We start from the raw sequence: 9,764 nt of genomic DNA, 5'->3' as shown, positions 1-9,764 counted from the left end.
TGGCTTTCCGGTCTCAAAAGCAGGGGTTACGAATATTTAATGGTTGTCATTTACTCGACTGCGCCAGAATCTGGAGAGGAGCAGAAACGTAGCATGCATGGGACGGCGCTGCTGATGGTGTTCGTGCCTTGGGTTGAGCTTGGCTGCAGCGGCTAGCTCAACTAAGGTGGCTTCAGGCCTCTCTAAGAAATTATTCTTTTTTAGGATAATCTGCTTGTTGGAGAGAACTGGAAAGAGATCGATGCGGTGGTGACTGGTGATAATAGAGGAGACAGAATTTGAAAAATAAAATAAAAATTAAGATGCACCGGTGAGAGAGAGATAGAATTGGATAGAAAAATATAGGATTTAGGGTAATATGCACCGGAGATATTAAGGAAGAGGAAATTAAAAAAATATAAAAAAATCTCTACAGATCAAGAATATAATATTTGACAGAAAAATTTATTAAGAATAAAAAAAAGACGAGTTATTAGCTCTGCTACTATATAAACAATAAGTAAATAGTATACAATTTCGATTAATAAAATTTTATTTATTTTAATAAATTATTCTAACAATTGATTTATTCAAGCTGACTTTTATTAAGAAGTTTGAAATAAATTCATCTCAAAATCATAAATCTTGTTCGACAAATTCATTGCAACATAACTACAAATCTGTCAGCGTTTCCTCTGACAAGCCGGGTCGGAAGCGAGGTTGGTGAGCCACACCTGATCCGCCACCGCTGCAACGTCGTCGTCGTTCCGGCGCCACGTCCAATGTGCGTGCGTCGAGTTGGCCAACTCGAGCCGGCCGTGCCCGAAGCTCGCCTCCCTGAAGAGCGAGATCTCCGGCTGCGGTTCCTGGTAACGGCTGGCAAGTCCCTCTCTGTTGCCCCCGTCGCCGATGGTGATGTGCACAGGCCCGCATGCGTCCAAGCGATTATCGTGCACGCGCCCGAACCTCTCGTACGCGTGCACATGCCCCGCGAACACCACGTCCACCCGGGCCTCATACAGCATCGCCTCCAGCGCCACCCGCATCTCCTCGCCCTCTCCCTGGTGCGCCTCGTTCGAGTTGTACCATGGCGCGTGGATTAGCGCTATTACCCACTGCTGGCGCTGCCGGTCCAGCTTCGCTAGGTCTGCCTCGAGCCAAGATTGCTGCGGGGACCCGGGGCCGAAGTCAGCGTACGAGCCCAGCATGATCACGTGGATGGCTCCGCCGGCGACGTCGAAAGCGTAGAAGAGGTTGGAGCCGGAAGAAGCGGCTGGGTCAGCGTCGTACGGCATGCGCCAGCGCGCATTGTACGCGACGAAACTTTCCGGGTGGACGACGGGGATCTTCTCGATCTCATGGTTGCCCTGCGTCACCATCCACGGCCGGGAACTCGCCAACGGCTCCACTAGCCGGCCGAATGAGTCCCACAGCGGCTGTACGAAGTCGGCGTAGGAGAGGTCTCCGGGGAGCAGCAGGACGTCGTAGTCCGCCGCCGCCAGGTGATTCAGTGTCGAGTTCGTCCATTCAGTCTGGCCCAAATCCCCTGTACGTAGCACATCCAACGATCTCAATCAATTTCGTCGTCTTACTTTGAATATAAATTAATACGGCACTAAAGTAGGCCTGGAGAACGCACCGATGACGGCGAATTTGAAGGGAAAAGACTTAGGTGGGACCGTAAACGAGAAGTTGCGAGCCGAGTTCATGCCTAATCGGTAGTGGTAGACCTTTCCGGGAGTCAGTGGGCCGATGACGACGTCATGGATATGGCCAGAGCGGTACAATAAGTAGGAGTAGGAGTCGGAAGAGCCGGTGGCCTTTGAAGAATATTTGCCAAGGGAGGTGCCGTATTCCACTACCGACGGGTTGTCGTCCTCGGTGATCCATGTCACCCTCATTTTATCAGACCCCACAAGTGATATGTGGACCTAGACATTAATATTGTGAAAAAAAAATTTCTGGTTATTGACCCCAAATAACTATGGAATGGCCGACTCTGAATTATGTACCTGCTGGGGAGTGAGGCCGTCGGCATCATCAGCGAGGGGGACGGACAGGGTGCCCCTAGGTGGCGGGCGGGTGTAGGCAAGAGCGCAGGCGAGGAGGGAGCAAGCAACGATAGCGAAGCACAGGGCGGAAGGAGGCGGCGCCATGGTCGGGGTGGGGGGGGGGGAGGGGGTGGCTGGTGGGGATGGAGTGCTATCGCCACCAACCTGCTTGTCTGTATTTGTAGTTGGAGCAAGGCAGAACGGCCTTGGGGATATTCGTGCACGAAAACAACTGCATCCAAACCCGTTCCCCAGTTTGGGACGCGACTATCAACCCTTTCTTTAATTAGGATATTTAATGCTAGATATAAGTGTGGCGGGTCCCTTGCTACCCCCAATGATTTTTTTTTTAAATTGCTTCTGCTTTTAGAAAAGAAATCATTGAATTGGAAGAAAAGCTGTCAATTTGCATACAATTGAATGTCAAACGGAGGGCCCTATAGTAATTTCAATGTATGGGTACCATGTCTTATACTTGTTTTTATATACGATTTTTAAATCAGGAATCCTCACTTCCTACTCATTAATGATTTTTTATTATAAATTGCACATATATATGTGTGTTTATATATATTATGTGCTGCAATTTTCAATATCATATATTGTAATTTTATTAAATCTTATTTGTATGAAACAATAGTTGAGACGAATTTAAAAAATAATCAAATACTCTTAGAAGAGATTTCTATTGAGGCAAGACCCACTGAATTTCTTTACAAATGGTATGATTCATTTAAGATACAAACATACATGTTAGTTTCCTTTTAGTTGCATATTTTATTTGTAATGTTATTAATAATACCATAAATACTTTGATTGTTTTATGCAACAGAAAACAATGAATTAAAATTTGGTATACATGCATGTCAGAATAAGAAGGCTAACAATATATGACAAATAGAAAACAATAAGAAATTTAATCACTATAGTAAAAAGATGAAATTCGTCATTTCAATAATTTTACATAGTCGATTTCATAATCATTTATGAGGAGATAAATTAAAAAAATTATAATTGACTATTAAAAGGAGAGCATTATCTCGACTTTGACAAGATTTAATTCTTGTCTACTGTAGTAAATCTTCTTCATAGTAATCAATTCAATTATGTCTGAATCAATCATGCCGGGGGCAATAAGAAATTTAATCAGACCTCACCTTAAACAAGAAAATTAACCTAAATGTGGGGGCATGTTATCCAAGAGACATTAATTGCAACGATGAAATCTTTTCTTTTATGCATGGACAATTAAATTGCAATGGACATTTTTAGTTTTTCTCTATGTTTTTCTTGTCATGTTTGATCAAAACAATATAAAAAGTATCGACAAACAATTGTATCTTACCTTTTAGATATGGGTTGGGTAACACATATGTTAGTACCCTGAACATTAAGCAGAATATCATTGACATTCGAGTGACGTTGATCATGATTTTAATATTTGAGCAAATGAGTTTAACATAGATATTGATTATGATTTAATATATGTATCTAAGTGTGTAGAGACTTGCAAGAATATATAAGACCACCTGATAACTTAGGGTCTAATGTAGTATAGTAAATAATGGTATGAGACACTCGAGAGACCAAAAGAACAAAAATGTGTAATCAACCTCTAGGATTTTGATGTTTGATAATATATTTGTGTTTGATCAAGATTGATGAAACATTGATCCAAACATGTCAAGATTGATCAGATGTTTGGAAGTAAGTAAAAAGCTCAAGTAAATCATGTTGGCAGTCAAGTAGAAGTTAGGTTGACCTAGGTAAAAGAAAAGTCTGGTCAGATCAAGATTAATCAGATGACTAGGAAAAGGAAAGTTTACGCAGGTCAAGAGTAACTAGATATTTGACAAAGATAAAGTTTAGACAGATCAAAGATGATCGGATGTCTTATAAAAAAAAAATCCAAATAGATTAAGATGAACGAATTTTTAGCAAGTGACAAGTTCAAATAGGTTATGGTGATTAGAGGCTTGGCAAAGGAAAAATTCTAAGGAAGTAAAACTTAGGTAGTGAGATGTCACGACTCGAGAGATAGCCGTCCGAAAAATTTCGGCAGCACCTCCCCAATATCCATGATAATTCTCTGAATACAAACATATAATAAGGCCCACACGGCCTATCCATACTATAAAATATGGATTTATACAAGTAAATGAAAGTAATGGTGACTCACACGACCACTAACACATCCTACATACATGCATACTAACAGAAATAAAATCCTGCACAATGTATCGATAATAAACTCGATAAGTATGCAAAACACATAACTCTGCGAGCGGAAACATAAACCGAATAAAATCCACATCAATGGACACAAGTCTAAAAGTACCACACATGAAAATCCAATAGTATCATCGATACGAAGTCGAAAATCTGAAACTGCGGAAAGTAAACCAATCATACACATACACCACATCACATCAATACAAACACATATATACGAAGTCTTCATTGTGAGATGGCATAGCTGGCAGATCTCTAGCATCATCTGTAATCTTCTACTTAATATCTGGGAAGATAAAAAAATCCCATGGTCCAAAGATATTAGTGCAAATACTCAATGTGTAATATAGAAAGACAGTGCATGAATGAAGTAAATAACAAGAGTACAACTACATACCAGGGGTCAACAAGGTATCAACAATATCTCTGCAAGTAATAAGCAACTAACATGGATCTCATGTAATGCACCATATGAATGACATGCCACCCATTGCCACAATCAAGAATCAATCAGATAAACAACCAAAATGCAGTATAAGTGCGGTCCAATACATATATATCATGCACTTGATGTGCATATGCATGATGCAATTGCCTACACTCACTATAGCACTCATATATATAATGAGTCTGAGGGTGTCCGACATCAGGGGATCAGTACTCCGCGCCTTACAATAAAGTAGTTCGGTGATCCAAATCGGGGGATCAGTGCTCCGCGCCCTACAATCAAGTAGTCCGGTGATCTAGTAGCTATGATAAGCTACGTATCCTATGGCCGATATATGTCCTCTAATACTCATCCCCGAAGTACCATCCATGTACTCTCCGAGTACCACCCCTAGCAGGTGTTGAGGTTAAATCATCGACTCGACTGCGTACACTGCCATACAGCCGGCTGTGTACACTGTGATATGTTGAGGATCGGTGTATTCGCTAGAGGGGGGTGAATAGCATTTTTCGATCTTTCTCTGCGAGATTGTTAGTGGAAGCAAAGTAATAATAATAAAACACAAAGATCAAATGCTAACCCAGTTATTTACTTGGTATCTACCTCACTGAGGTGACTAATCCAAGGATCCACGCACACCACACGATCTTTCACTATGAAACTTCTCCTTTTTAAAGAGCACTTTGAAGGCGGAGAAACCTTTACAAATCGATCTCTTCCTTGTACAGGATTGGTAGTGAAGTTTAGATGAAAAGGAATCAGAAAGACAAGTATTGGAGTTCGTGCAAGAATGAAAGAATATGAACCGCTGCTTCTCCAATCGTCAAACTACGTTTTTATAAGATTCTGTGTAGGATCGGGATACGCGCTAGAGGGGGGGTGAATAGCGCGTATGGCTTCTTTTTAAATTCTTTCGTTTACTATCAAAGACTAGCAGCGGAATATTAGAAACACAGTAAAAAGGACTCGCAGGATTTACTTGGTTCCTAACCCCCCAGGGTTAGTACGTCCAAGGCCTAATTCGGGAGGCGCCCGTCCACTAGTGGTCTCCTTTCCGAACGGCGTTCGGAGGCGGAGAAACCCGTCTTACAGTCCGTAAATAAAATACACAGAACAATTAAGATAAAATTAAAAGCAAACACTTTTTTGCCGATCCGGAAGTCCTGAGCGCCGCGCACTCCTCCTGGATCTTCCCCGGTTGCAAGCGTCTGGCCTCTTTTGTGTTTCGCAGCACTACAGAATGACTTGGGAGGTTTCTGGCTTGAATGGAGTTGCTTCTGCACGTTCACGGCCTTTTATAATGGTCCTGAGTCGACTCAGATGCCAATCTGGGTCGACTCCAGCGATAAAACTTGATCCTTGTCGTTATCTCCTTCCTGAGTCGACTCAAGTGGCATTCTGAGTCGACTCCAGCCTGAATCCGAAAAAACTCAAAAAACCTTTTTTGTAGATCTCTGAAAGAGCTTCGCAACGCATCCAAGTTTGCCTCATTCCGAGTTCCGAGTCAAAAGTTATGACCTTTTGAAGTTCAGTCTGCATTATGGTTCCTGCAACGACAAGTATGCATACAAAGAAGCAAACCTAACTTTACCTTGTGAGTCTAACTTCGGATTTCTCCCGAAATCCTGGGTTAGTCTAACCCACTCCATTCTGGAGAATTTGTGCCAACCAAGTCACCCAGACTTGTTGGACTTGTGCTCGGCTCTGTCGTTGCCCCCCAGGACTTGGAATGCAACTGATCCTCCTGATCAGTCCACTCTTCTACTTGACTGCAACTGATCCTTCTGATCAGTCCAGTCCTCCGCTGCAACTTGATCCTCCTGACCAAGTCCAGGTCTTTGCCTGGTGCACGTTGACTCTGCCAAGACTTCCGCCTGATCCTCCAAATCAGGACTTCCCTTTGCCTAGCCTACAACTAGGACTTTATCTTGCCCAGCTTCTCTCACCAGGACTTCCCTTGCCCAATCTTCCAGATTAGTGTTGGCGTAGATCTTCTTACTCTTCCACACATCCCATCAAGTGTTCCCCCTTGCTCTAGGTGTATTGTCCATCGCTCTGGAAAGCACCAACAAATAGAACTCCACAGGACAAAAATTTTATCCCGCCTGGATCAATTGACAAAGTCTACAATCCTCCAGGATCGCCGATTCCTAAATTACTTTCTACGGTTTCTACGACTAGTTCTAGTTTACGGAAAATAAATCATACCCATCAGATGACCTTCTTCCAGAGTTAAATCTGTATCCTAGACGTTGGGTTAGGAGCTCGTTTTCCAGAACGAACCTCGATTCCAGCTTCTTTGTTGTTAGGATCGGTTGGTTCGCTAGAGGGGGGGTGAATAGCGTTTCTCGACTTTTCTTGTTCTTTCTCTGCACAGAGATTAGCGGAAGCAAAAATATAAAAGAGAAAGAAAGAGATCAACGCTAACCCGGTTTGTTTACTTGGTCTCCACCTCCGCAGAGGTGACTAATCCAAGGATCCACACGCACGCACACACCCGATGCACTATGAATCTTCTCCTTCTCGAAAACCTCGAAGGCGGAGAAACCTTTACAACGCTTTAGATCTCCTCAAATATGATATGAAATATTGTTTAGGAGGAGAGGAAGAAAGCAGAGAATGGAGAACAAACAAGTTCTCAGAAGAAGCACAAAAGAATGAAAGAATGGCGAAAAGATTGAGTTGTTCTCGTGCAGGCTTCTTTTATAATCTCTGCAACATCAGTCGACTGCTGGCAGGGCCAGTCGACTGATGCCTTCAATCGGCAACAAAATCTCGCATTAAAGCGCATTAAATGCTTGCCAATTTTCTGCAACGTTCAAATAGCAGTCGACTGTCCAAGACCAGTCGACTGGCAACAGTCGACTCACCATAACACCAGTCGACTGCCCAGTCGACTCCTGTCTTCCTCTGGCTCGACTGATCTTTCTGTGTGCGTCTGATTTATGAGCAGTCGACTGCTGGCAGGGCCAGTCGACTGGTGAAGCTGAAAAATCCCATTTCAGCTTCTCTTGACCTAGACCTCGGCCTTCAAACACCTCCCACAGCCTCATGCCTCCCTGCACTAGCCTGAGATGCTTCCATCAGCTTTGTCATGTCTTTGCCAAGTCTTTGCCAAGACCACCCTTGGACTTTTCCTTGCCAAGACCACCCTTGGACTTTTCCTTGCCAAGACCACCCTTGGACTTTTCCTTGCCAAGACCACCCTTGGACTTTTCCTTGCCAAGACCACCCTTGGACTTTTCCTTTGCCAAGACCACCCTTGGACTTTTCCTTTGCCAAGACTACGCTTGGACTTTTCCTTTGCCAAGACTACGCTTGGACTTTCCTGCAAACTTGCATCACACATGTTAGATCACAAGTATTGCCTAACTTCAAACATAGTTTAGCCAAACATTGAAACTCAATGCACTTGGGGCAAATATTGCACCAACAATCTCCCCCTTTTTGATGTTTGGCAAAACTTTGTTTAAGTTAGGTCTTTAAATCATGTAAAGCATAGCATGTGATTAAAACATGATAAGTAAAGCATAAATCACATGATATCAGAGTATTAACAGAGAGTATTAACATGAATAGCATGAATAGCATGATCAAATATGAATAGGCATGAAAAACTTTATTTTTCTCTCTAACTTAAACATTCATATTTCTCCCCCTTTTTGTCAAAGATCAAAAAGTGATTACATAGACAAAGTAGGGTTAAATTTTCCTTAAAAATGTTTATTCCCCTTTAATGTTGCACCAACAATTGTTTCGGAGGGAAAAACAATTTAAATTCTCAAAATATGCTGAAAACAGTAGTATCAGTCGACTTCTAGTATATCAGTCGACTCAGCAGTCGACTGCAGTCTGACACAGTCGACTGATAAACTGAATTTCAGTTATCAGAGACGAACTTGAGAAATGCATAAGTAATTGTACGATATTCAAAAATTCATGAAATTTCACACGTACAATACTTATGACTAACCTTATTTGAGAAAAATATTTTGAAAATTGTTTGGTCTCAAATATGGTAGTTTGATACAAAATTCAAAAGTGTCAATGGAAGTATGGAAAGTGTGTGTGGATGGAGCAGCCAGCAAACACGGTTGTGGGGTAGACATCCTGCTATATTCCCCCCACGGAGATACCCTCCAGTTAGCGGTAAAACTGCAATTTTGAGCCACCAACAACGAGGCTGAGTATGAGGCTCTCCTCACAGGTCTGCAAGCAGCTGGGAACGTAGGTGCCACCAAGGTCATGATCTATTCGGACTCACAATTAGTGGAACAACAAATAAAAGACACCTTCAAAATACGGAATGAGCGTCTGAAACGTTATGCCGAGGCTGTGGAGAATCTGAAGATCCAATTCCAAGAGGTCACTTTGCATAAAATACCTCGGGCCGACAACCACAAAGCCGACGAACTGGCCAAGCTGGCTAGCGCATTAATTACTTGGGACAGACCTGACCCCATGATACAAGAACAGCTGATTGCTCAAATAGATCAGAACTTACCGCCTTCCCAACCGAAGGACTGGCGAGTACCCATCATTTCTTTCCTAACCCAAGGCACTTTGCCGGAAGACCCCGAGCAGGCCAGAACTCTCAAGAGGAGGGCTACTCGATTCACCATAGTAGGGGATACGTTGTTCAAAAGAGCTTTTTCACGTCCCCTGTTCAAGTGTATCCCTTAGAAGGAAGCCGATTATGTCATGCAAGAGATACACTACGGATGCTGCGGCGATCACGGAGGAGAAAGGGCTCTGATCCGCAAAGTACTGCTCGTTGGGTGCTTTTGGCCTACCATGCAGGTAGATGCTCAACGGCTAGTACGCACCTGCATGAGTTGTCAGAAACATCAACCCCTGACTCGTCAACCTGCCGAAGCCCTGAAGACTTCCTCGGTCTCCTGCCCCTTCGATCAATGGGGAATGGACATCGTAGGACCTTTCCCACTAGGGTCTGGATAGAAGAAATTTCTACTGGTCGCTGTTGACTACTTCTCCAAGTAGGTCAAAGCTGAGCCCCTCGCATACATCACAGAAAAGAATGTGCTCAAATTCTT

General features: G+C 43.1%; 1 protein-coding gene across 1 annotated transcript; it reads right to left on the bottom strand.

Moving 5' to 3' along the window:
* Positions 1–662: 662 nt before the first annotated feature.
* On the bottom strand, positions 663–2,135 carry LOC141845523 (putative purple acid phosphatase 20). Its single transcript, XM_074733585.1, has 3 exons — positions 1,992–2,135; positions 1,619–1,910; positions 663–1,525 (listed from the first exon to the last, which is right to left on the bottom strand). Exons 1-3 carry the CDS (start codon positions 2,133–2,135, stop codon positions 663–665), a joined length of 1,299 nt encoding a protein of 432 aa, XP_074589686.1.
* Positions 2,136–9,764: the final 7,629 nt, after the last annotated feature.

The sequence above is a fragment of the Curcuma longa genome, chromosome 14 (assembly GCF_044706935.1).
Source record: "Curcuma longa cultivar G26 ecotype Majalengka, Jawa Barat chromosome 14, ITB_CL_G26_1.1, whole genome shotgun sequence".
NCBI classification, from domain to species: Eukaryota; Viridiplantae; Streptophyta; class Magnoliopsida; order Zingiberales; family Zingiberaceae; genus Curcuma; species Curcuma longa.
This window is presented reverse-complemented; position numbering and strand designations above follow the sequence as displayed.

What these genes read in the sequence shown, in the direction of transcription:
- LOC141845523 (XM_074733585.1), bottom strand. Translation starts at nt 2,135, where the DNA reads ATGGCGCCGCCTCCTTCCGCCCTGTGCTTCGCTATCGTTGCTTGCTCC. An exon ending in ACGGCCTCACTCCCCAGCAG is followed by an intron (nt 1,911 to 1,991) that starts GTACATAATTCA and finishes ATTAATGTCTAG; the next exon opens with GTCCACATATCACTTGTGGG. An exon ending in CTTCAAATTCGCCGTCATCG is followed by an intron (nt 1,526 to 1,618) that starts GTGCGTTCTCCA and finishes TGCTACGTACAG; the next exon opens with GGGATTTGGGCCAGACTGAA.